This window comes from Corvus hawaiiensis, chromosome Z (genome assembly GCF_020740725.1).
Source record: "Corvus hawaiiensis isolate bCorHaw1 chromosome Z, bCorHaw1.pri.cur, whole genome shotgun sequence".
NCBI classification, from domain to species: domain Eukaryota; kingdom Metazoa; phylum Chordata; class Aves; order Passeriformes; family Corvidae; genus Corvus; species Corvus hawaiiensis.
In genome coordinates, this window is record NC_063255.1 from 79556142 (window position 1) to 79582115 (window position 25974).

At 52.7% G+C, this 25974-nt stretch overlaps 1 protein-coding gene across 5 annotated transcripts in view; it reads left to right on the forward strand.

The window, feature by feature from the left end:
- Window positions 1-1481: 1481 nt before the first annotated feature.
- The window catches only part of PAX5 (paired box 5), a 138871-nt gene continuing 114378 nt past the window's right edge, over window positions 1482-25974 (forward strand). For 3 of the 5 annotated variants that reach the window (XM_048292345.1, XM_048292349.1, XM_048292348.1), the window contains exons 1-5: window positions 1482-1674; window positions 10637-10802; window positions 15183-15380; window positions 19386-19450; window positions 21451-21579. In XM_048292345.1, the coding sequence (XP_048148302.1) occupies window positions 1629-1674; window positions 10637-10802; window positions 15183-15380; window positions 19386-19450; window positions 21451-21579 (604 nt within the window). In that variant the 5' untranslated portion in view covers window positions 1482-1628. Of the gene's footprint in view, window positions 1675-4466; window positions 4675-10636; window positions 10803-15182; window positions 15381-19385; window positions 19451-21450; window positions 21580-25974 lie in introns of those variants that run through there. The other 2 variants (XM_048292346.1, XM_048292350.1) reach the window with 2 other exon arrangements.

Genomic DNA, 25974 nt, shown 5'->3' on the forward strand with positions numbered 1-25974 from the left:
GAGGCTGCCGGACTTAGGATGGGACTGCGTCGAAGGCGGAAGGATGGCCGGGAAGGAAAAGATAGAGTTTGGAAACAGAGTTGTGTCCAATGTCAGCTCCCAGTAGGGGCCGGCGTGGCGGAGGTGGCGAGGCTGCGCCTGGCGAGGCAGCCAGGAGAGAGCCCCTTCGTTGGCCTCGCGTCTCTATACCGGGCACATACCCCGTCCCGGCAGCGCCCGCCCCGAGCGGGGCTCCCTGGGCCGCTCCGCTCACGGGCAGCGGTGGCGTCCCCCGCTCCCAAACCCCGCCGCCCCTTGCTTGGTATTACGGCGCGGCGGCCGCTGTGGGGCAGAGGGGGAAGCTCGGGGAGGGGAGCAGAGCAGAGCCCACCTGCGACCACGCCAGCGGATCGGTTCCGTGTCTCGGCGGGTTCCGTGAGAGAGGGGCCGCGGGCCGTGAGAGTGCGCGGGTGCGTGGCTGCAGGCGCCGCTGGGCGCGGGGAGTGGGACCGCCCGCCGGGCGCGGAGCCGAAATTTGTTTTGGCCTTCGGGAATGGCCGTTATTTCCCGCTTCCCCCCTCAGTCGTTTTGCTGAAAAATAAACCAATAAACCTGGGAGCGGTCTAAGTCTCGTGATTTTTTCCCTTTCCCTCTCCCCACCATCACCCGCGGCCGTGGGTCTGCATCCGCCACGTGAATGGGAGGTACGGGGGGAGGAAGCCCGAGTGAAGCCCCCCGGGCCGGGAAAATCCTGCTCAGGCCCCCGGTGCCTCCACTGGGCCGCTGTTCTCCGGTCCCCGCCGCAGTCCAGGGGCTGTCCCTCGTCGAGGGGCGCGGGACAGGAACGGGCAGGGCAGGCCCGGAGGGATGCGGGTGCGGGAGTCTCTCCGCCACCCCCCAGGCGTCCGTAGACGGCTCCCTGTCCCGCCCCTGCGGCGGCCCGGCCCGGCGGGGAGCGCGGCCCCGGGGGCGGCAGCGTCACTCCCGGCCCGGGAAGGGGAAGTCGGTCTGCTGAAAAGTTGGTGACAGGTTGGGGCAGCGGAGGCAGAGAGGGCAGGTGCCGCCGCCGCTGCCGGGGCGGCGGAGCGCTCGGTGGGCAGCCGGCTGCGAGCAAACTTTGATTCCTGCTACAGCACATGTCAGACTTTTCCTGGGTTTTGGCTGCTTCTGGGGACATCTTGTGATGTTTTAGAGAACAGGACATGATCTCACATGGCGAGGAGCTCTTTAGTTTCTTAATCATTTCACGGTTCCTTCAGAGGCTTTTTTCCACCTAAAACGTTTAGTTTCAGCCCAGTGATCAGCTGCAAAAGCTCGGCGGGGAGCGGAAGAGTTGAATTATTCCAACCTGAGAGAGCCCCTCACAAAAAAAAAAAAAAAAAGGAAAGAAAAAAAGAAAATACAGAAGAAAAAAAAGAAAAGAAAAAAGGGGGGAAAAGAAAAGAAAGAAGAGGAAAGAGAAGAAAAGAAAAGAAAAAAAACGAGAAAGAAGGAAAAGAAATCGGAAAATATAAGAAAAGAGAAAAGAACACCAAACAATAAAAAGAAAAGGGAAAAAAAAGGGAAAAAAACGAGGGAGAAGGAAGAGGTTACAATACGACGTGGAAACTTTTTCTTGCCTCCGTTTCCCCAAGTCCTGAAGAGCCGGAATGGAGCTGGAGAAAACCTACACGACACCCCGAGCCGGCCGCACAGGTGGGACTCGGGCCAGGGGCTGCGGGGAGCCCGGTGGCTCCGCGGACAAGGGGGGCGCCGACGTGAGCGGGGACGCGAGGCAGAACCGGGCGGGGTGGCACCAGCTCCCCGCGAGGCCGTCGGGGCGGCAAGGCGGGCTGCCGAGACCTCCGAATTCCGTGGAGTGGCCGCCCTGGTGTCCATTTGGTCCGCGGCTGGGGTCAGTTGGGCAATAGAACAGGGACCGGGGATTGGCGACAGGCTGCGGGAGCCCCGTCACGGCGTCCCTGCGGGTAGCGCGGCGGCGGCGCGGGCGGTGGAGAGCGCGGAGGCGGCCTGGCGGCTCGGTGGCGGAATGTAATTTCGAAGCGATCGATAGGGCCTTTTATTAGTTAAATCGCCTGAATAATCGTTTAATCGATAAAGCATTTCATGGCGCGGCGGAGGCGGCCGGGAGCGGGGGTGTCCGCAGGGGCAGCAGCACCGACAGCGCTGCCTGGGCTGGGCAGAATGACGAAGACGGGCCGAAGGCCCCGGGACAGAGCGCTCCAAAGCCTCTGCCGCCTCTGGCCCATGTGGAGCGTTGGGCCGAGGAGTCTTCACCTCAGTACCGGGTGAGCAAGAAGAAGGAGAAAGAGAATGGAGGGTCATGGCAGGAATGGAGGCTGGCCAGGATGTGAGGCGGCCCTGCCTGCCCGCTCGTCCCCTCCGCGCAGGACGGCGCTGCAACCCCGGGCCCAGCCTGCCCGCCATCCTCGACGGCTGCCTCGAGACGAGGTGCCGAGCGGCAGCAGGGGGCGGCCCTCCCGAGGGGCCCCGGCTCGGCTGCGGGGCTGACTAGGGATCGGCCCTCGCCGTTCTCCGGCCGGACTCTGCGTGCCGACTCCGCGGTGGCGGCTCGGCCGCGCCCGGCAGTTTCGACTTCAACGAAAACTCTGCCCGCGCCCACCCGTCCGCAGCGGACGCAGGCCCCGCGCTGCCGAAGGAGGGGCCGGGGCACAGCCCCGCTGCCGCCGAGACCTAAAGCGTTCAACGGGGCCGGAGGGTCTCGCCTCGGGACGGCGGGTTAAGGTCTCCTGCAACCCCCTCCCGACAAAGATCCCCCTGGGGGGACATGCCGGCGGCCGGGCCGAAGGCGAGGACGTCGGTTCAGCGGGGCTCTGCCACGCCGCCAGGGTCACCCGCGGCGGGGCTATGTGAGGCGAGGGAGACCATCCGGGCCGCCTCGCCGAGCCGGGGGTCGCGGCCGGGGCAGCAGCACCGGGGGGCAGGACGCGCGGGAGTGGCGGCCTGAGTGGAAACCCGCCACTTCTAGAGGCGACAGCCGCCAAGTCCCGGCGCGACCGCCGGCACCGTGAGCAGGCGGACACCCTCCCTGACTGCAGCCTCGGTCCGCGCGCCTCCGCGCCCGCACCCACGGCCCGGCTTCCCGGGGGCGCCGGGGACCCACGGTCCCGACACGCGCCGTCCGGGCGTCGGGGAGACCAACAGCCACGGGGAGCTGCGTCGGGCCGTCGGCTGACACACGCCCACAGGACGGGCCGTTCGGCCGTCGGGGGTCCTGCGGCCCCGGGGTCCTCCAGCCCCGACGGGGACCCACCCACGCATTCGGTCACGAGTGGCTGAGCCCCCATACCCGCCCGCGGGGGCGTGCGGCCACGCCCCCCGCTCATTATTGGCTCGCGGCCCACCAATAGGCAGCGCCGCCGCTCGGCGGCCAATGCGGAACGCCATCAAGCTAACTTTGCGATTGGCCGCGGCGCTGAGTGACGGCCTGGCCCCGCCCACGCCGCTGTCCGCCCGCGCGGTGCTGAAGCGCCGCCCGCCACCCCCTCCGCGCGCGCTGCGAGGCCCGCGCGGGGCTGCGGGGCGGGGTCGGTCCCGGGGCGGCCCCGACGGACCCCCCCCCCGCCCTCCCTCTGGCCCCGCCCCGCGGCCCCGCGCCCCCCGCCCCCGCCCCCGCCGCCCGCCACAACCCCCGCCGCCCGCCGCCGGCCGGCAGCGCGCCGGGCGCACCGCCCGAGCCAGCCAGGCGCCGCCGCCGCCCCGGCGGCCGACGGCGGGCGGAGGGGAGGGAGGGAGGGAGAGAGGGGAGGGGGCGCCGCGGCCCCGGCGGGCGGGCAGCGATGGTCGCGCCGCGCCGGCGCCCCAGGTCGGACGGCGGCCGCTGACGGGGCGGCCCGGTCCCGCGGGGCCGCGGCGAGCCCGGCCCCCCAACCCGCTCCCCGCCCTCTCGCACACCTTCCCCCGCCGATCCCCTCGCCCACCGCCGCCGCCCCGCCCGGCGCCGCGAGTTGCTGCGAGCGGCGCGGCGGGGGGCGGCACAGGCGGAGCGCGCCGCCGCCCCGGGACCGAGCCCCGCGGACGGGGCGCCCGCCCCCGCCGCCGCCCGCCTCGGCCGCCGCCGCCGCCGCGCAGCCGCCGGCACCACCAGCACAAAGAGCCGTCGGGCGGGCAGCGCTGGGCTCCGGCCCGCCGGACAGAGGCGCTCGCCCCTCTCCGCGCCCAGTAACGCCCCAGAGCCGGGCGGTGGGTGCTGCGCATCGGCGGCCGCCCGGGGAGCGGCTGAGGCCGGGCGCTCAGCCCGGGGCGGCCGCTCCGCGCCCCCCCGACGGAGCCTCCGGAGGCTGCGAGCGGCGCGGGAGACGCGTTCGGCCAGCGCTGTCGGATACCGCGACCCCTCTCGAGGCGGGACTCTTCGCTTTTTTGGTGGTTTTGTTCTATATTATTTTTCACCTTTTTGGGTTTTTTTTCCTTTTTTGTTCTTTTTTTTGTTGTTTTGTTTGAGGTTTCTTTTGTTGGTTTTGGTTTTTTGTTTTGGTTTGGTTTTGTGTGTTTGTTTGGGGTTTTTTATTTGTTTGGTTGGTTCTGGTCGGTCTCCGTCCTTTTTCGCGGGCTCCCTCCCCGACCCCGAAACCCGAGCGCTGCTGGCGAATCGAGATCAGCTCGGCGAGGTCGCCTGGCCCCGGACCGCTCCGATGGAAATACACTGTAAGCACGACCCGTTCGCAGCGATGCACAGTAAGTGGCTGCCCTTCAACTTGTCTGAGCGGCCGCGACGGGCTCCGCGCGATCGTCTCCCTCCCCTGGCCCTGTCGGGTTGCCCGCCGACGTTTTCCCCACCGGGAAGATCGGTGTGACGGTGGACGGCCGGCGGAGGGGTGCTGCGGGAGCTATTTTCCGTAGAGAAAGAGCCGATGTCAATGCGTGTGTATATCTGTGCAGATGGATACATATACACGTCTCTAGACGTGTGTACGGCCATCAGTACATATGGACGCGCGCTTATGTACATAGATGAGTACATAGATGTTACATATATGTGCATATGTTTATTTTTCCCCCTAAATAAAATATCCGGGAAAAAAGCCGCCAGGTATTTCCGACGAACGGAAAAGTTTGCAGCACGATATTCTTTCTCTTTTTCAACATTTTGAAATTCGTTAATTGGAAATAAAGAAAAAAAAAACAAAAACCAAACAAAAACCAAACAAAACAACCCAACAACTAAACGGCCTTAAACAAACAAACAAATAGAACCCCGCCAAAAACACCAAACAAATTGAACTAATGCGGAAGGCGAGGAGCGGGGCTAGAGGGAAGATTTTTGTCTTTTTAAATCCCGAAGAATGGCGTCACGATCGCGGCGTGGGGCGGCCGAGCGGGCAGCCGGTGAACTTAACAGGTCGTGCGCGATGGGTTCGCCCGAGATTTGTTGTGCTTGAGAGGTCGGGGAAGACTTATCCATTAGCACAGTGTTATGTGAAATGACATTTTCTCTCACGGTGAGTTAAACGCTGCATTACGGCGAGAGATTGCGAGGGAATTTAAGGTAGAACTAATCTCATTTCCCGGTGCACCGCAGCCTTTCGACTCAAAGAAATTTGTTTGCAAAATAATCCACCGAGCGCCGGGACTGGAGATTCCCTCCCTCTCTCCTTGTCCTCTCCCCTCTTCCCGTTCATCTGCCCATTTCCCATCCCTCTTCTCGGCGCTCGGTTTCAGAGCGGGACGGTAGCCGGTGACGGGCTCTGCCGCCCCCGTGAAAGCGGACTTTCCGTCTTGCGGCAATGCAGCGTTCGATCCTCGCATTTATTTCTCTCCCGGCATTGAACCAAATCACGTTTTTTCAAAGGCGAACTTTAAGGTCGGAAAGCCCGCTGCGCGCGATGCGGGGGCGGGGGTGGGGGGGGTGGGGGGGGGTGGGCGCGGAATCCTCCGCCGCCGGAGTGCCCCTTGCCCCGGGTGGCGAGCGGACACGCAGCCCACAGAGGACGGGATCCCCGCGTGGGGCCGGACACCCCAGGCAGGAGCAGCCGCGGCGGCTTTCAGTGGCGCCTGCCCTCGTTGGCGGCTGTGGAAAATCGATGTCTTCCTCAGGAATTTCGAGGCAAACAGAAGGAATAAAACCAAAACGCCGGTGCCTTTTCTCCGGTTCCGACCGCGGCCGGGAAGCCTCCCGCGCCATTCGCTGCCAAACGATCTCCGGACCCGCGGCTCATCGGGGGCGTGAGGGTGGACGTTGTGTCGGGACCCCCATACAAAAAGGCGGAGGAGGACGAGGGAGCCGGCGGCAGCGGGAGGAGCGGGTTGGCAGCACGGCCACGGGGAACGGTGGCCGGGGCCGGAGAGGTCCCGAGCGAGATTTCGGTCCCTTCTGGCGCCGACACGGTCCCCGCTTCTTCCTCGTCCCGCGTGGGCACAGCCGTTGGCTGCCGCCGTCCAGGGCCGCGAGGACGACGAGGCGGGCTGGGGATAGCCGGAGCGGCCCCGACCCGGGCCGGCGGCTACCCAGAACGGCCTCCCTTCGCCTCCACTCGCTCCTCGCCCGCCCCGGCTGCACCATGGCTCTGGGTTACGCCCGCCGACCCCTCGTCGGGGCTTCCCCCTCCCGAAATAGCCCCCGAGTCTGTACCCGCCCGCGCTCCCTACGGAGGCCCCGGGCTGCGGACAGGGGCACGGAGTGGGGCGGCTGCTTCATCCCCGCACTGAGCTGCGGACTCGGCTCGATGCCCCCGCAGCTCCAGCAACCCCTGGCCCGACGGGGCCTCCTGTCTGCAGCCGCCCGGGAGCGCGACCCCGGCAGAGAGGCCCCGGTGGGCAGGAGCCAGGCTCGGCGCCGGTGCCGCTGCCCAGAGCTGTGGCAGGTTTGGAGGAAGGGACGGCCGTGGCCCCAGCCTTTGTTTCCGGCGCCTGGCGGGTCGATGCTCCCGGCCTGGGTAGGCCCGGTTCCCGCTGGCCTCCGGGGACTGGGGACGGGCTCCAGGGGTAGAGTCGGCCGCTTCCCTGAGGAAACGCATGTCTTAAGGATGCTTTCTCTGCCCTTTTCTTCCTGTTCTTTTCCTCTATTTTCATATCTTTTAATCTCTTCCTTCCTTCCTTCCTTCCTTCCTTCCTTCCTTCCTTCCTTCCTTCCTTCCTTCCTTCCTTCCTTCCGAATTCCTTCCTTCCGAATTCCTTCCGAATTCCTTCCTTCCGAATTCCTTCCTTCCGAATTCCTTCCTTCCTTCCTTCCTTCCTTCCTTCCTTCCTTCCTTCCTTCCTTCCTTCCTTCCTTCCTTCCTTCCTTCCTTCCTTCCTTCCGAATTCCTTCCTTCCGAATTCCTTCCTTCCTTCCGAATTCCTTCCTTCCTTCCTTCCTTCCTTCCTTCCTTCCAAATTCCTTCCTTCCTTCCTTCCTTCCTTCCTTCCTTCCTTCCTTCCTTCCTTCCTTCCTTCCTTCCTTCCTTCCTTCCTTCCTTCCTTCCTTCCTTCCTTCCTTCCTTCCTTCCTTCCTTCCTTCCTTCCTTCCTTCCTTCCTTCCTTCCTTCCTTCCTTCCTTCCTTCCTTCCTTCCTTCCTTCCTTCCTTCCTTCCTTCCTTCCTTCCTTCCTTCCTTCCTTCCTTCCTTCCTTCCTTCCTTCCTTCCTTCCTTCCTTCCTTCCTTCCTTCCTTCCTTCCTTCCTTCCTTCCTTCCTTCCTTCCTTCCTTCCTTCCTTCCTTCCCTTCCTTCCTTCCTTCCTTCCTTCCGAATTCCTTCCGAATTCCTTCCTTCCGAATTCCTTCCTTCCGAATTCCTTCCGAATTCCTTCCTTCCTTCCTTCCTTCCTTCCTTCCTTCCTTCCTTCCTTCCTTCCTTCCTTCCTTCCTTCCTTCCAAATTCCTTCCAAATTCCTTCCAAATTCCTTCCAAATTCCTTCCTTCCTTCCTTCCTTCCTTCCTTCCTTCCTTCCTTCCAAATTCCTTCCAAATTCCTTCCAAATTCCTTCCAAATTCCTTCCTTCCTTCCTTCCTTCCTTCCTTCCTTCCTTCCTTCCTTCCTTCCTTCCGAATTCCTTCCTTCCGAATTCCTTCCTTCCGAATTCCTTCCTTCCGAATTCCTTCCTTCCGAATTCCTTCCTTCCTTCCTTCCTTCCTTCCTTCCTTCCTTCCTTCCTTCCTTCCTTCCTTCCTTCCGAATTCCTTCCGAATTCCTTCCGAATTCCTTCCGAATTCCTTCCTTCCTTCCTTCCTTCCGAATTCCTTCCTTCCTTCCGAATTCCTTCCTTCCTTCCGAATTCCTTCCGAATTCCTTCCTTCCTTCCTTCCTTCCGAATTCCTTCCTTCCTTCCTTCCTTCCTTCCTTCCTTCCTTCCTTCCTTCCTTCCTTCCTTCCTTCCTTCCTTCCGAATTCCTTCCTTCCGAATTCCTTCCTTCCGAATTCCTTCCTTCCTTCCTTCCTTCCTTCCTTCCTTCCTTCCTTCCTTCCTTCCTTCCTTCCTTCCTTCCTTCCTTCCTTCCGAATTCCTTCCGAATTCCTTCCGAATTCCTTCCTTCCTTCCTTCCTTCCGAATTCCTTCCTTCCTTCCGAATTCCTTCCTTCCTTCCGAATTCCTTCCTTCCTTCCGAATTCCTTCCTTCCTTCCTTCCTTCCTTCCTTCCTTCCTTCCTTCCTTCCTTCCTTCCTTCCTTCCTTCCTTCCTTCCTTCCTTCCTTCCTTCCTTCCTTCCTTCTCCTTCCTTCCTTCCTTCCTTCCTTCCTTCCTTCCTTCCTTCCTTCCTTCCTTCCTTCCCTTCCTTCCTTCCTTCCTTCCGAATTCCTTCCTTCCTTCCTTCCTTCCTTCCTTCCTTCCTTCCTTCCTTCCTTCCTTCCTTCCTTCCTTCCTTCCTTCCTTCCTTCCTTCCTTCCTTCCTTCCTTCCTTCCTTCCTTCCTTCCTTCCTTCCTTCCTTCCTTCCTTCCTTCCTTCCTTCCTTCCTTCCTTCCTTCCTTCCTTCCTCCCTCCCTCCCTCCTTCCTTTTTTTTTCTCCTTCCTTTTTTTTTCCTCCTTCCTTTTTTTTTCCTCCTTCCCTCTTTCTTTCCTCCTTCTCCCCTTGTCCGACCACCACCACAGGATCTTCCCTCTCCAGCTGAACGCACCGTGCGCGATTCCTTGCACTTAAAGCCCTGAGGAGCCCGAGGTCTCATTCCTCGCAGCCTTCCAGGCAGCTGCCGCCACCGAGCTTTCTCTCACACAAAGCCTCGGTGTCCTGGGCATCGCGGCATCAATCTAGGCAGGAGTCCCAGCACCGGTGTCTGCTTCCGGCGCACGGGAGGGAACCCCGCGGCTGGGCCGCTGGCAGAGTGTGCCTCTCGCACCGATGAAGGCAGAGCAGGCGCTTGTCTGCTAGCCACAGTGTTTAACATCAAGTATTTCATGGGGGTTCATTATGTGTCCTGAGAGTTTTAAAAGGTGGTTGCAAAGTTTTGACAGCAGTTTATCAATAGTGAAATAACAAGATTAAAATAAAAATAGCTCTGTATAATTTTTTTTGAACACTGAGGCATTTGGCTTGCCAGCTTATTCAATACGATTCCAACCCTGCTCAAACAGAGAGATTTTCTGTATTATTTTTTGTTCCAGAATTAGCATCTATACTATCCCTACGGCTTGTTTTTAGTTCCTCCACCCCGCCGTAATATAAGTAGTTGGATGAATAACAACATAAGGGTTAATTATATTACCTTCTAGTACGTAGGATTAATTTGTGTTCATGTGGTTTACAGTTTCACTTCTATTCCTCCAAGCGGGTCCTGTTTCCGACCAGATATGTAATTCACTTTGCTAAAGGTGAACACTGCAAATCTGCTCCTGTGGGATCATAATACCTGCTAAGACTGCTGTAAATTCTAGGAGCAGTTTGTTTTCCTTTTCTTTCTTTCTTTCTTTCTTTCTTTTCTTTCTTTTCTTTCTTTTCTTTCTTTTCTTTCTTTTCTTTCTTTCTTTCTTTTTCTCTCTCCCTCCCTTCCTCTCTCCCTCCCTCCCTCCCTTCCTTCCTTCCTTCCGAATTCCTTCCGAATTCCTTCCTTCCGAATTCCTTCCGAATTCCTTCCGAATTCCTTCCGAATTCCTTCCGAATTCCTTTCTTCCTTCCTTCCGAATTCCGAATTCCTTCCTTCCGAATTCCTTCCGAATTCCTTCCTTCCTTCCGAGTTCCTTCCTTCCCCCCTTTTCTCTCTCTTTTTTTTTTTCTTCCCCTTCCCCCACTTGCTTAATTCAAGGCAGCTGGGGAAAAACAAAACACAGCGTGTTTCATTTCAGGTATCTCTCTCTGTGCTTAGACAGAGGCAGTATGTGGGCTGAGCGATTACCCAGCATTATTTTCCGCTGGCTTTCCAGCCAGCGGCTCTGAGAAGCCTCCGCTCCACGGGACAGCACCAGCTCTGCCCTGGAGTTCGTGGCTGGGCCAACGCGACTTCGGGAGGAGGGTGGTCCGCCGCCGGGGTGCTGGACATGATTGAGGGGTTCCTCGTGGCCATTTGCCCAGAGGGGGCCCCATCTGCCTTCAGGCAGGACGGTCCTCCCCTCCAGCAAGTGTCATTGCGGCAGTGAGGTCACCTCCCTGCTCCTTTCGGGGAAATCGGACCAATTCTGGGGAGGCGGTGCCCAGCGCCTGAGAGCGCTGGGGCTGGAGATTCTGCCCTGCAGAGACATCTGAAACTCTCACACAGCTCTTCTGCCCTTCTCCCCCTCCCCTGTGTGTTTCAGGACATGGAGGTGTGAATCAGCTGGGGGGTGTTTTTGTGAACGGCCGCCCTCTCCCAGATGTTGTTCGCCAAAGGATCGTGGAGCTCGCCCACCAAGGGGTCCGGCCGTGTGACATCTCCCGGCAGCTCCGCGTCAGCCATGGCTGTGTCAGCAAAATACTTGGCAGGTAAAGGGGGACGACAAATCCTCTGTCCGGCTAGAGAAAAGTGTCAGTGCCAGTTCCAGAACTAGAGGCTGCAAACAAACGGAGATAGGCGATCAGTCCAGTAAGGAGAGCGGCTGCATGAGGAGTCGTGGTTTTATATGCCTGATGTGGAAAGAAAGAGCCAATATCCGTAGGTCTTGCTTGCCCCTTTTATAGTTTCTTGTATGCAATTCTAATGCGAAGTGCAGAATGCCATGAGTATCTGCTGTACATACGGTGTATGTCCTGCACTTGTCTTCTCTGAACAGGAAGGGAAATCTGGCAGTCACATTCAGCAAAATGTGAAAAATGTAGAAGTTGTGGAAGTTGCTTGTTTTGCTTCCTGAATAGAACTTTTTTTAAACAATAATAGCATTATATATTTCATCAACATTGTGACATGTGCATTCATACAAGCTATTCTGCAATCTATCCCGTTGTTGATGATTAAATGTTTTTTTCCAGTCTTCTACTGGATTAAGAGAGCACGGAACACCATAAGCAGCTAGTAACCATCTTAAATATATTTTGGCTACTTTAGGAGTGGCTCTCTGTTCGGCCAGGAGCTGCTCCAAACACTAGGGCTGCAGGATATTAAACTCTGAATTAATATTATTTCCTGATTTCCTTTTAAAATTTGACATAGATTCTGGTAAAAAATGCCATGCTTGCTTTTTTCTTTTTTTTTTTTTTCTTTAAACACCTTCTGTGCAAACCTAAACCTAATTTGTGTAAGTTACAGTTTTCAAATGGTTTTGAACCCCAGGTATTCTTACATACTTGGGCAACTTATATTAAGGGATTTTTTTTTTCCCTAGTGTTTTTCTTTATCATCTGGAAAAGTTAATTACTGATCTGTTTGCTAAGATTTCACAGCTAATTTCATTGTTTAGAATTTTATTATTTTTATTTAAAATTTTCTTTTCCTATTCCTAACCAACATGTTCTCCTGGACATAGCGTAGCTGCAAAGATGATTCAGGCATTTTTCTGTAGTATCACACAGGGGATGTGTTGATCACTCAGTGTCCATATAAGTGGTCAGATTTGTCAGGGTCACAGGCGCCCGGTTTTGCAGCTCTTGTCACTGTTTTCCACATAACCATCCTACCTCTACTTGTCCAAACTCGTGAGCAGTGTGTCCACATCCCTGCTTGGTTTCAGAGTGTAGGCTGGACTCGGTGCCTTTGCTTTATCTCTCATGCCTTCCTCACAGGGATATGCCTTCCCTGCAAACTACACACATTTCTCCCGCTGGAGTTTTAAGAACACAAATGCCTTGACTGGTTTAGAGAGGAAAACTTTCCATGGGCTTTATACTGCCTACCATGGGCTGTTTCAATCTGTTATGGCTCCACATCTGCAGGTAACACAGGCTCCTGCTCCCTGCCTCACTGGCGTGGTTTGGCTGGTGATGCTCATTGTTGCATTGGAATTGCCACCAATTCCCATTAGGATCAACACACAGCTTGGAAACAGGCAATTTATTTACCCACCAGGCAAAAGTCTGATGGTTTTACTTTTGGCAGTTTAGGTCTACTGTTAGATATACTTGCAATATAGACCTCAGAGTGAGGTTCCAGAGCTCTGTCATTAAAGTTGTCAGCAATAAATTGGAATTTCATAGCTCATAATTTTCCTAACTAATAATTACAGTGGGTAAAATGTCTCTGTAATTGCATCTCTGTGTGTATGTTTTTTCATATGTGTGCATGTATGTGAAAAATGGGAATCCTTATGATAAATCCTTACATTTGGAATTTTATTATTGGAATTTTTCAGTATTAGATGCAGCTTTAAAAAAACATCTAGAAGTAGATAACCAGCTGTTGCAGGGCAAATGAAGCTCTTACCCCTTGGCGGAGGGTGCTGGAGAGGGGCCCACCCTGCACCTGCCTTTGCAACTCTCCATAAGCAAAAGGCCCTGACCTGATGCACATGAAATGATGCTGGCTAAAGTGATCCTTGCCTTTAAAAAGGAAACAGGAGTCAGGGATGCTGGAGGCATGCAGCCTGCAGGCCTTGTGACTGCACCCAGATTCATTGCTAGGGTGGAGAGGAGGGGGATGTCCATGGCAGTGCAGGGTGAGAACTGTTCCCATCACGATGACCTCCCCCAGCATCTAGGGAAGGGGATGTGGGCCCAATCCTGCACGTCCCATGCAAGGCGAGCCTTCCTGTGGGCTCATCTGTGCCTGGGCGGGCCTTGAGGCCATGAAAGCAGGCAGGTGAGCAAAGGTTAAAGAGTTTGGGAGTAGAGGTCTTGCTGTTCTGAAGACACCAGAGATTTGTCCCCTGGTGAGCTCATCACAGCCGCAGTATTGTGGTGGCAAGGGCCCTCTCTGGTGTGGCTTTCCTACTGTGGTGATCAGCCATGGGAAAGCATTGGCTGGTCTGTACAGGCACAGCATCCTGTACTGCTGGGAGTGCTCCTCTTGGCTAGGCTGTCCTGGAGTGCAGGGCACTGACCATGGGCACTGTTGGAGAAAAGTGCTAAGAAACATTTGTGAAATCAATCATTTTGACTAGATTTAAGAAAATTGTGACTTGTTGTCTCGTAGCGTTTGTGGTATTGTCTGGCTGCCTTCTACATCCTCCTCACAGAAATGGTGCCAGCAACCAAGGTTTTGAGCCCAGGGGTGCAAGATTTTAGAAGGTTTATGGGCCACGTTTGCCACTGTTTTTGTTATGTCCTCCTGGAAGTGTGAGAGGAACTAAATTTTTCTCCTCTGCCCTAAAGCTCACTGCATTTAGGGACAGCAGGAGGGCTAATCCATCTCTCAACACTTGCCATTATTGATATTGCATAAATGGTTCATGGGGGCTGGTAAGCCTGAGTCAACATTTGCACACAGCATATCTGAGAACATGTATGAACAATTTGGTGTCAGTCTCTTTAAAGGAACTTTAGGTCCTGCACACAGAGCTGTCCTGAAAACACTAAGAACAGGTAGCCTGGCAAAAATTCGATGAACATGATTGCATGTTTCAGTGAGGCAGACTTTGGCTGTGCAGACTGTTTGGAAAGATGGGGGAATTTTTTTTTTTTTTTGTATAATGGTTATGTTAGATAGTTGCAGGGAAAATATGTTAATAAGCAGTCTTGTCTTCCTGCTTGGGAGGTTCTCCTGAGCTAGAAATGTGGGCATAGAGCAGTAAGCGGTTGTGTTTGAGCTGCTGCAAGTACAGCTTGGTGGGCACCTGGTTGAGAGGCTGACAGAGTCGGGGGCTGCTCTATATGAAAGGGGTGTGCAGGATTAGGGCAGTTAGGGTGGTAGCTGAAGGAAGGCATGGGTTTATTTTTAATCTGGTCATGAGAAAATTCAGAAGATACAAAGAAGTTCAGGGCTGTGAGAGAGCCTCCTGTGTGGAATGCCCTGACTGCAGCATGGAGGAATACGGTCTCAGTCTCCGTTGTGGCCCTCAATATGTAAGATGGGACTTCTGCTCTTAGCAGCATGTTCAATACTTTATTAAAGGGGAAGACTTGCAGGGCCCAGAGATCTCAGCTACCATGTAATATGGCAAAGCTACCAAAAGCAGTATATCTTGTGTGATGTGCATGTGAAGAAATTGGTCAGATTTATTTTGGTTTAGGGATCTCATTCTCCACCTTTCCTGGGGGCATGGCATCAGCAGAGCTGCTGCTGGTGGTGAAGATGCTGCACCCAAGGAAGCGCTGGTCACAGAAACTGATGCCTGCCTCAGCTGGACCCCTCCAGAGCATGAGCAGCTCCCTTTCCCTCAAAATTTGTTGTTGAAACTACTGAAACTACATTTACTGAAAATGTAATGATGAAAAGAATACATTTTGAAAAATAGGAACTATTAAAATCATAGTATGCATATTAAAATCAAAAACCAGGAAAAAGAGACGCTACTCTATTTATTCCAGAGCTGCAAATAAAAAACAATACCTAGCCATCATGTCACTCTGAATCATAACGAGCTGTAGATATTAATGACAGCATTTCTGTAAAAACAGTAATTTGCTACAAAAGAGTCCGCTGCAAAAAGTGGTCTTTGGTGTGATTTGTTTCTATTATTGCCAGTACTGCTGATTAATAACACACATTTTCAGTTAATTTTGGATCTCAGCATGCCCTTTAATCTTGCGTTATTTCTTTTGTCTTGCTATTACAGAAAAATATATATTGTATCCTGAGGCCCAATTCCAATTACTATAAGTTAATCTATTAGGTGATAAAGAACCACACAGGCAGGAAATGTGTATGTGAAAGTGAAGATGTATCTCAGGATTTGCTGGGGTTCAGTTACCTTGAAATGATGCTCTCTATAAATCTCAGAGCATGTTCTCTGTCTGTGTGTGATAACCAAAGCTTTGTTTTGGATGTTGTCCCAGGTATTATGAAACTGGGAGTATTAAACCTGGAGTGATTGGAGGATCAAAACCAAAGGTCGCCACACCCAAAGTCGTTGAAAAAATTGCAGAGTACAAACGCCAAAATCCCACCATGTTTGCCTGGGAGATCAGGGACAGGCTCCTTGCTGAACGAGTGTGTGACAACGACACTGTGCCCAGCGTCAGTTCCATTAACAGGTAAAGTTCTGTGTGGGGTGGGATGCTCCATGGAAGCATTGTCACTATGTCTTTGTCTTTTAGTAGGACTGGGTGTTTGGGGCTGCTTCTAAGAAAAGCAGCTTCTCCTATTTCCCTAGGGCACTTGGGGCTAGGGAGCAGCTCTGGGCTTACCTCGGTGGCTGAAGCACCATGGATGATGAGCTTTTCCCAGGAGTGGGCAGGTTCCACTGCCAGCCTTTGCTTCTTTTCCATCCTTTCCCCTCTCTGTGAGTAGGAGGACCTTGCTGGGAATGACCCTATGAGTTTGTTATGAGTGAAGCCCTAGTTCTGATCTATAGGGTGGGTGTTCAGTGGGACATGCTTTGCCCTGGGGGGAAGCTCAGATGGCCATTGAGTAGGGTGGCAGCTGCCTGGGAAAGAAAGGGACCTAAGGCATGGGTCTGAGGTACCGTTCTATCACCCATTTGGTGTAGCTGACATTGGCCCAGGCCTACGTTCAGTGTGAATATCAGTGGGGGAATTTGGTTGGTAGTGTCTGAGGGCCTCCGCTGTCTGCTTTTTACGTTGGGAACCTAGGTGGCATTGAATTGCTTTTGCAAAGATGCAGGGGAATCTCATTTGGAGACTCAGTCCCATGTTTGTGAGTTCTGCCATGGCGTCACAAGTCAGGGCTGGGGTCATAGAAGGGTCTAAAGGGCCTCTAAACTGCTGCCTTGTCCGTTACACCTTCTGTGCCCACAATTTCCTCCTGAGTCAAGTGACATGTAAGGTTGATGTTGGAAAAACCCAGTGAAATACTATGTGACATCTCCAGCCCTGCCAGAGCAACAGTAAGAGGCGAATACTTGGATAGCAGAGCTCTTGGGCACCCATGGGCCTGGCAAGCAGAGTTCTTTAATCTTCCCTCTGTTCCAGGCTTCCTCCTCCCCACGCTGGTGAGATGATTTTCAGTTGTGCAACTGCATGCAAATTCTTTGAATACAGCTCGCTATAAAAGGTCTCATTTGCGTCCAGACGTGAAATAAATTGATGCAATATTCTTTTATTGGCTATCCCAATCTGATTTGCATTCATGGAGTTGCCGCTTGAGTAGCTGGAGTGGCTTCCCCAGCACTAGCGGGGAGTGCAGTCTCTGCTTTGACAGACCAAATGGCGACTCATATGTTTGTGGAATTTAAAAAAAAAAAATGGGGCTGTTCATGTGCGGTCTTTGCTGCTTGGGAGCCCCTGACTTGGAGGCTCCAGAGCAGCATGGAGTAACTCTATGAACATGGTGTCTTTAGATTTAAAGGGGGTTTGAGAAACATTACACACACCAGGAAAACCAAAGGAAAATATCAAATACCTAAGGAGAAGCTCTGCTTCCATTAATGTCAACGAGTCATGTGAGAATCATGGCTGCTGTGAGCAGTCCTGTGCTTGTGTTGGAGAACTTCAAATGTCCTCCAAAAAACTACCAAAAAGGCAGTCACAGCTCTAGGTAAAAGGGAGATTTAAGTAGCTTCCAGTCATATTTTGAGCCAGTTTCTATGTTCCACTTGCTGTGTCCTTGTATGTTTCCACACTCATAATGCCCACACCCTCACTGGCCTTGTATCAGAAACCCAGTTCATGATCTGTCACCAAGGTTTTTGTCTGTAAATCTAATTCTTTCTCATCTGCTTGTGACTGTGGCTAAGATCTTTTCTCAAAGGTTTGCAATCCCTTTTAAGAAATGCATGCAATCTGTTTGAGTCAATCTGTTTACTCAGAGAATTGTTTTTGCTGGCTTAGGAGCTCCTTGTGAAAACCCAGACTGAACAGCCATGTGACAAAGAACCTGGAATTCACATCAAAACACTTTGCTTTAATGCTAAATCCTACAGTTCCAGCAGTCTGTGGGTTTTATGCTCATATTTAACATTGAGTATATACTTTGGGGCTTTGCTGGTGGGGAAGGCAGGAGGCCGCTGCCCACAATATTCTTGTTCACCACTGAGGTGCAAATCAGGGGCTGCCTAGTCAGCACAAACCTAAGCCTACAAAGATCTCTCTGAGTGGTTCCTGTCCTGCTGCAGTTACCATTTCTGCACAGGGGAGGATGGAGGTACTGCTCTGGTTCTCTTTCTGGTTCTCCAGAGTGCAGGGGGTGTTTGCCAGGGCTGTGTTGTTCCCTTAGAGGATGCTGATGCTGTTTCTGTGGAACACTAGAGTTTATGAGGATGGACTACTCGCAGCTCATCCCCGCTACTGAGGGGGCCTTTTAGCAGACAAGTCTGAGCTGCTGCTCCCATGTAAGAGTGAATAATAATAATAATTTTTATTTATTAATAGCATTAATTGTAATAATAGGCCACTCTTCAATAGCAGAAGAAACTCTGTGTGATTAAGACTGAATTAATCATTGTGATTAGCTTTGCTCAAATCAGCTGAGAGCTGTCCTGCTGCTTTCAAATGCTCCAGTCTCTGTTCCTCCAGAGATAAAGATGTTTATGTGTCAGAAGGCCCTGGACACCCTTTCTTCACCATGACAGCCTTGTGCTGGGGGCTGTTTCCACTCTTGACCATGCAGGGTCCTGTTTCTTTGGCCGTGCTCCCCCACCAAAGGTGCTGTCCCAACTGTTCCTGTCCCCCACACTGGGCTGGCTGTTCTGGGGGCTATGTTGCTGGAAGCCATCTCCTGGTTGTGCCTGACATGCAACAGCCTCACTCTGGCGCTGTCAGCTGAGAGATGGCTTGTGGACAGGCCAAACCTCTGCCAGCCTCCATCAGACACCTCTGAGGAATGGGAGGGGAAGGGGACGGCAGTGCATCCTTTTCTGGAATGGAGTTGGGTGTCACCACTGGTGGTCCCTGTGCCTGTTTATGGTGGACTTACCAGCAAGGAACTGCTGTGTATTCCTGCAAGTTCACCCCCAAGCCCACTCCACCTGACAACTCCTCTCCTCTCCTGTCTGTCAAATTCATGGCAGGCAGGAATGGGAGGAGAGTTTGACAGGCACAGAGACGAGAAATGCTCACTGTGGCATTGCTGCTGTAACAGTAGTGCCTGGGGCAGGGGGATGTGTGGTGAACCAAGGGTGTGCCTCCTTCCAGCCTGTTCCAATTCTGCCACAGCCTGAGGGAGAGCTGTGTGATTTCCAGAGGTATTGCTGACCCAGTCTTTTGTTTTTTCATAGCGCATGGGCAGGTGAACAATGTATGTAGCATCTACCCAGAATTTCCCTTTGTAGCAGGTACCCTCTGTCCTGCACCACCACATATGCAGTCTGTTTTACCTTTATCTCTGAATTTTTCCTAATTGATGTCACTATCAATCAGAGCAAAGACTGTATGTACCCTGTGATGATAAATGTAGTCATTCAGCTTTAAGATTAGCATTTATTCCAACGCTTTCTCTTCGAAATAATATTTTGGCTAAGCTGATCCTTTCCCGAGGTGTCCAAGTGCCTCTAGCCATGTGAGTGCTATACTTGGGATGCTCTAGGAACAGCCTTGCAAATGTGTCCCAGCACCCAAGAGTGCAGACCACAGGCTGCTGGGACCTCTGGGCTCAGAAGGGCCAAGCTCCCAGGAGAGGGGGTACTGGCCTGATGGTTGCCCAGATAGCAATGGATATCTCTTTCCTGGGCAGTGAGGATGGGGTCCTCAAAGTCACCAAAGCACCAAACTCTGAAGCATCCTGAGAACCATCTGGATGCGAGCATGTTCAGTGTGCTCTGGGAGGACCTTGCTTGAGCAGGGAGGTTGGACGAGATGACCTACTGTCAACTGCTGTCTCTTCCAACCCGAGCCATTGTGTGATTTTGTGACTCTGTGGAATGTCACCCTGATGACTCTAATGGCAGGGGCTGGGGGCACAAATGTAGTCCTGGGTCCACCTGCCAAACTTTGATCTTTCAGTGAATGACAAAGGGAACGTATGCAGAAAGGCATTTTTTGTATTGATGTTGGTGTCCTTTGCTGAAAAAGTAGTGTCTAATGCCTCCTGCCATTGCATGCCTAATGCTAGCTAAGTGGTCATTTTCTTTCCATTACTCACAGGATCATACGGACCAAGGTGCAGCAGCCACCCAATCAGCAGGTCCCAGCCTCCAGTCACAGCATAGGTAAGGAAAACTTTTTTTAAAATACATTAAAAAAAATCATAATGGGTTACAAATATTCTGAAGAACTTTTAATCATTCTTATGGACAGATAATTCTGCATAAAACACTTCAGCACACGTGCTAATGTGCCTTCTTTGTCATTCTCCAAGGGCTGAACATAGTAAATGAATTTTATAAATACTTCTAAAAGGTTTTGAATTTTACTGATTATTATGATAAATAGCTTTCACCATGAGACAGAAAATTGAAATCTAAACCAAAAAACCCCCACTAATAGGGGTCTATAGAATGTCAGATAATTAAAGTAATAAATCAAGAAAGGGATACTTATTCATAACATTTTCTGCATCATTAGTCAGTAAGTCGTTTTGAATGTGTTTTTTCAACTATCAACCATGCCTTCCATAGTTCTTTGTGCACTTGCAGTCTTGAGTGAAGAGGTAGCAAAACTTTCAGAACTTTTAATTCAGCCACAGAACAGTGATGCTGCACCCTGAGGGAGGTGATGCTGGTGGAGGGTGACCCAGAGGAGAACCCCAGGCTGGCGAGACACCCTCAGCCCTTCTCCTGGCTGATGGTGTCTTTCTGAGGAGGGTGGCTGCTTCTGTGCTGCAATGCAGCAGGGATGGAGGGGCTCAGTCGGGGCTGAGGGCTGCTCTCCTTCTGTCCTGTTCCATGAAACCCATCAGGACACAGGTCAGCCCTTGCTTCACAGGAAGTGGTGTGGGGGCCCTAGTTTCTCTCTGCCTTTATGCTGTCACCTGTGATATGGTGAAATACTTGCTGCCGCTTCTCTCTTGGCCAAGGTGTGCTGGCACCAGGAGAAAGGGAGCAGAGGCACAGAGCTGCCTGCATTCTTTCAGTTTGTCGGCAGATCCATACTGCAGACCCTGTGCCCTCAGCCTTTCTCTCCAGAAAATATCAAAAGAATCTCAGAAATCTTCCTTTATCTCACTGTGGTGGCTTAAATGCTGTCTCTTCATGAGAAAGTCGAGAACAGAGAAGAAAAATCTTGTTTCTCAGCGTCTAGAGTTGATAGAGACAGCAGGGATTCCTGACATGGGTTTGCTCTGTGTGAGCTGTGTCTGGGGGTCTTCCATGTGGTCCCACAGTGTATCCCCCCATCCTGTCCTTGGAGTCTGCATGATGATTTCTAGGATGTAGGGATGTGGCAGGACAGACTCAGACTGTAAGCTGAGGGAAATGATGGTGGTGCTCCCTCCTCTACCTGCTTCCATGAAGCCTTAGACACCCACAGCATCACAAGAACAGTGTTTGCAGTGCAATCTGGCACATCCAGACTGGTGTAGGCTGCTCATGAGTGACCACCCTCGGTGGACACAAACAGTACCCTTTTCTGAGGGCTCTTGCAAAGCATAATGGATTTAGGTCATATTTTGGGGAACCTCAGGGTCTTTCAGCCATCGATCCCTGGGCAACCCCAGCTGTGCAAGGTCTCCAAAGGCTGGCGGCATGGTCTTAACACGATGCAGACTGCACACCTAGCACAGCAAGTGAAGGTTGCTCTGCTCCCAGGAGGTTCCTGTCTCCAGAACCCTCTTGTGGCAGCTCCTCTCTCTGCATGACTGTGTTCACAGCAAGCTCTGTCCACATTGCTGGTGACATGGGCTGCTGTGTCACTGGAGGGCTTCTGCCATCCCAAGCAATGAGCTTTCCAAGCTCACTGAGCCTCGTGTGAGATGGGGTGTCTGACTGCTAAGGAAAAGCATCTCCCATCCCACAGCACATAGACCTAACCCCTCGTGAGGGGGGCAAAGGCTGACCATGCCTCTGCTCCCACCCCTGCACTGGGCTGCTGTGGAATGCTGCTGGATTGGACTGGACATGGCTGGGGTGGGTAAGGGCTCTTCCCGAGCCGGAGGTGCCACAATGGCCAGCTGAGCCCCAGCCCACCTCCTTTATGCCATGGGAGCTGGTGGCTTTTGGGTGAGCTGGTGTCCATGTTGTCCTGCAACTGACTGCCTGTCCTTGCCTTGCAGCCTCCACGGGATCTGTCACCCAGGTGTCTTCTGTCACCACTGACTCTGCTGGCTCCTCCTACTCCATTAGTGGGATCCTGGGAATTGCCTCCCCTGGCACTGAGAGCAACAAGCGCAAGCGGGATGAAGGTAGCAGGAGCTGTTTTCTGGGAGGAGGTGTGCATGGCTGCACAGCCAGAGGGGTGGGCTGGGGCGGATGCTGTGTGTTTGTGATGTGATGGAGCTGTGGACATCTGCCGTCTCTGTTGAGTGCAGTGCAGTTTGGTTCTGTTTCAGCAGGACTTTGCCAAGGTCACAGACAAGCTGGGGTCCATCAGAGCAACCCAGTGGCCAGGAGCTGGGACTTGTCCAGGTGTTTTGGAAAGCTATGTCAGTGTGTCAGTTTTGAGCCAGGCCCTCTTCCACACTGTGGAACTTTTCCCTCCTGCCAATGAATAGGGGAACGGACACTATTGTGCTGACTCTGTGGCCACCTGAATTAAGAAATATTTGTAAAGTGGTAGAAGATTAACTGCAGAGACATCTGCTATGCTGCTTCTCTCAGGACTTTCTTCACTGGGGACATTTGTCAGTCTAGGAGGGCAGAAGTAAGCACAGTCTAGTTGGGGTTGGATATTGTTGATACACTCCTCAGATCCACACAGGGTGTATGGTCCTGTTTTGTTCTGCATCCTAATGAAAACACTGTTTTGGAGAGAAGGCCACCAGAGATAGAGTGGGAGGTAAAAGAGGGGAAATTCTGTGTTGGTGTCTTATTAAAATACCTTTAGTTTAGAGCATTACTTTCATTTTGGAACAACTTACAGAGAGAAGCTGAATCCATAGCAGTGGACACAATTTGTGTAGTGGAGGGCACACCAGAACTGTAGTGGGGCTTTTTCAGCTGAGGATGCAGAGGTCATGTGGAGGAGGGGTGAGTGCCTTTCCTGCTGAGTCACGCTGAGCACCCATGTTCCTCAGCTTCTGCTGCTGGTGCAGGTCCAGCACTGCCCTGCAAAAAGTGCAGGTCCAGATCCCTGCACTGCCCCCACTGTCCCTTGCTGCCCAACTGCTCCTGGATGGAGAGGGTGGTGGGTGGGTGGGCTGAAGCTTTAGTGGCACCCCCCAACCTGCCCCCCCCTCCCCTGGGGAAAACGCAGCTAAAATCAGCAGCCTGGCACCTGAGCTGTACAAACAGGGTCATGTGCCTGTGCATCCTTTAGTGGAAACACATGATCAGGTTGCAGAGTAGACCCAGATTTACTGAACTGGGAGAGAAACTGCAAGAGGTTGGTGGGGCCAGTTTCAGCCATGTAGGGAACTAATCTGATGGTGGGTGTATAAAACTCCTTGTGCTCAGGTTCTTGCTAAATATATCATTGTTACTTAACTCTGGGATTGTACACCTGATATTTTTTTCCAAATCCAGGTCATAAATGCGTCGTTAAATATATGCATTAAAAGCAGGTAGGGTGGAAGTTTTGTATTTTATCATCCAGGTCAGGAGAGAGGCTGTCTGTATTGACATGTGCTCCTGTGCCACAGAGCCATTTTTTGGGTGCCTATGAGAAGGCTGCTTTAACTGCAGAGAAAAGGATTGTTTCCTTGAAAAGCAAAAGCAGTTCCAGAAGTAGTGCTGAGAACCTGCTCAGCTTTTTTCAGTTCGCATTCAGAAATGAGCATGTGATTGCTAAAGCAACCCCCATCAGTTTGGCAGGATGAGTCATGGGGTTTGAGCTCCTAAGCTGGACAATAATGCTGTCCTCAGCAGGCTGTTTAAACTGCTTTTACCATAGACTCAGGGCTGCAGGTTTGGAGAGGCATACTCAGGTACTCCAACATCTTTGTCTGTTGGGGGGATCCCTAGGAGCATCCCTAACACCCTCACTATCCTGCTTGGCACAAGCTGGATAGGTGGGGCTGAGTGCATTGTGCCCATGGAGGTGTCCCAAGGCTCTGTATCTGCTTTATGTTTCTCTGATGTGAAGAGGAGAAGCATGTCACCTAATTATGGCCTGTATCATGATGTAGATGCACAAGCGACAGAGCTAATTTAACCATTTCCTGACTTTGGAGAGGCTGTCTCCACAGAGAGCCCCTCACATTATGTCATTTCTCTGTAGCTGTTGGAAAGTGAGTGCCTGCTGCTCTGCCTCCCTGCACACATTTCCTGGAGCCACTGGCTGTGCAGTGCTGTCCAGACATCCTGGTTGCCCTCAGCCTGGGGATGAGGTGGGGTGGACTAACCCTTCCAGCTGCACAGAGCCCTTGATATAATTCATTAACCAGTTTTGTTCTCCTCACTCTTGACATTTTTTTAGCAGATGTCACCAGTCTTTAACCCAGTGGGGAGCTTGCTGGGTAGCAACAGGGGCAAAGCAAATCAGACAGTCTTTATTGGTTTATATAGCTGAAAGTGTCATTTTTTCCCCTGTTGTAATATGGACTTGGAGCAGATGTGCCTTCGTGGGGGATCAGTTGCTTTCACTTTTGGTTAAAGGACATGCTACTGGAGACTGACATGAGGAGCAGGCTGTTCCATAATGAGGCAGAGATACAGGCAGCCAGCCGCTGCAGTCTCCAGCAGTGGAGGATGCCGGACAGCTGCCTTGCTGTTCTGCCTGCAGATTGCCTCCTCAGGTGCAATGGCTGCAAGTTTGCCCAGCCCTACAGTTCAGGGAAGGGCTGTAGAGGTGCCGGTGGGTGACAGGGATGCACAGAGTGACCATGGTGGGGTGCCTGCTCTCAATGGGATCTGTTTTAGGGCGAGACCCCAAGTCAGAGCAAGCTGAATGCTCCATCCAATGCTGACAGCTAGCGTATGTGTAGGGGCTGGTTTCACTGCACTACCAACAGCTGGCTGGGGGACTGGTGGTGGTTTCATGATGGACACCTGACATATTTTGGGAAGTGCTGAGCATCCCCTATCTGGAAGTCAAAGCTTTCTGAAGTGGGGTTAAATAATCCTTGTCGAGCACTGAGAAGAGGGCAAAAGAGACTTTTCTCCACAGGTGGGTGCCTAGCAGACTGGGCGCAGATATGCTTCTCAGGACATATTTTGGGGATGAAGGAGGTTGCTGGGCCATAAGTGCTCTGGAGGATGATGGGGGAAGAAGGGCCAGTGCACAGCAAGGCAGAGCCCAGCCCTCTTTCTCCCTTCACTCCTCTCTTTGCTAGCCCTGGTATCCATCCTGCAGAGCTGTGCAGGTCTGGAAGAGATGTCAGAAGGGCTTACGCCCACATGTAAGCACAACGCTTGCTGTGTTTGTGTCATGCCAGCTGAGGGATCCTGGAGCAAGCATGCTTGCCTAAGGCATGGGATGTGCTTCCCACCTGGGATGTCCTTGTGAGCTGCGGCTGCTCAATGGAAGAGTGACATCCCTCCACCAAAGGACTCCTGCATCTCAAAGAGTTCCAGACCTGTGTTCAGTGGGAATCATGTTGTGCCTGCTGGTCCTTTCCAAGAGTGTTCACAGAGCAAGGGGAGTGTGTGGGGGTGATGCTGGCTGCTGTGGGGAGATGCTGGGTGTAGCTCTGTTGGACCTTGTGCACAGCCCTCTGCTTAGTGGTCTGTAGAGGGCTCGAGCTGCTCAGTCTGAGCATGTCTGAATGCAAACCCTGCCTTCTGTGCAGGCAGCTGCTGTTTGCGCTCTGCTGCAGCTGTGGATACTGTCAGAGCTGGCCTGGGGCTGGGGCAAGAATCCTGTTCCCATACTCTTGCAGAGACATGAGAGTGACTGCCAGTGGGTTTATGAACAGACTTGGAAGACTTACAAGAATCTCCATTCTTGTGGCTCCTCCTTGCCTTACACAAAACACGAACCATTTCCCCACAGGGGAATAATGCCCTTTTGGAGCAAATGCAGGTTGTGTTGGAGTGTGAGTGCCTGACCTTCCAGAAGTATGCTTGTGCCTTCACTTCTGACACAGAAATGTGCAGAATCTTTAATACTGGCAGGTAATAGGGGCAGCAGGTGAACACGAACAGCAGCAGCTAAGGCAGTCTGAATTCTGCTTGCATACAGTTTTTTCTCTGGAAGTCCAGGATGCCTGTCATGTCCTAACATTACTTGTATGTTATTAAAATAGAGACTGTCAATGGGCATAAGTGTCATATGGCCCATCCTGCTATGGCTAGAATCATAGAATATTCTGAGCTGAAAGGAACCCGCAAGGATCATCAAAATCCAACTTGTGGAAAAAAAGAAAAACAAAACCAAAAACCCACTGTAGGGTTATCACTGCCCTGGCACAATGTTAGAATGTGCAAGCTGGCACCCTTTCTAATGCAGGGATTGGCACAGACGGGCATCATGTCACTGCTCACATCAGGTGCAGCCATGGTGTCACGGAAGATAATCTGTTTCCTCACAGGCACATGAGCTGTGCTAGACCAGTTGGCCTCTGTGCTTTGCTTTTATAGATGCAGCTGGTTCAAGCAAAAGGCTCTGTGCAACCATAAGAGCCTGATCGCAAATTTTCTGGGGCCCAGTCTGCCCCAATTCAGCAAGACATCCTCAACAAAGTGCCACACAGAATGCATGT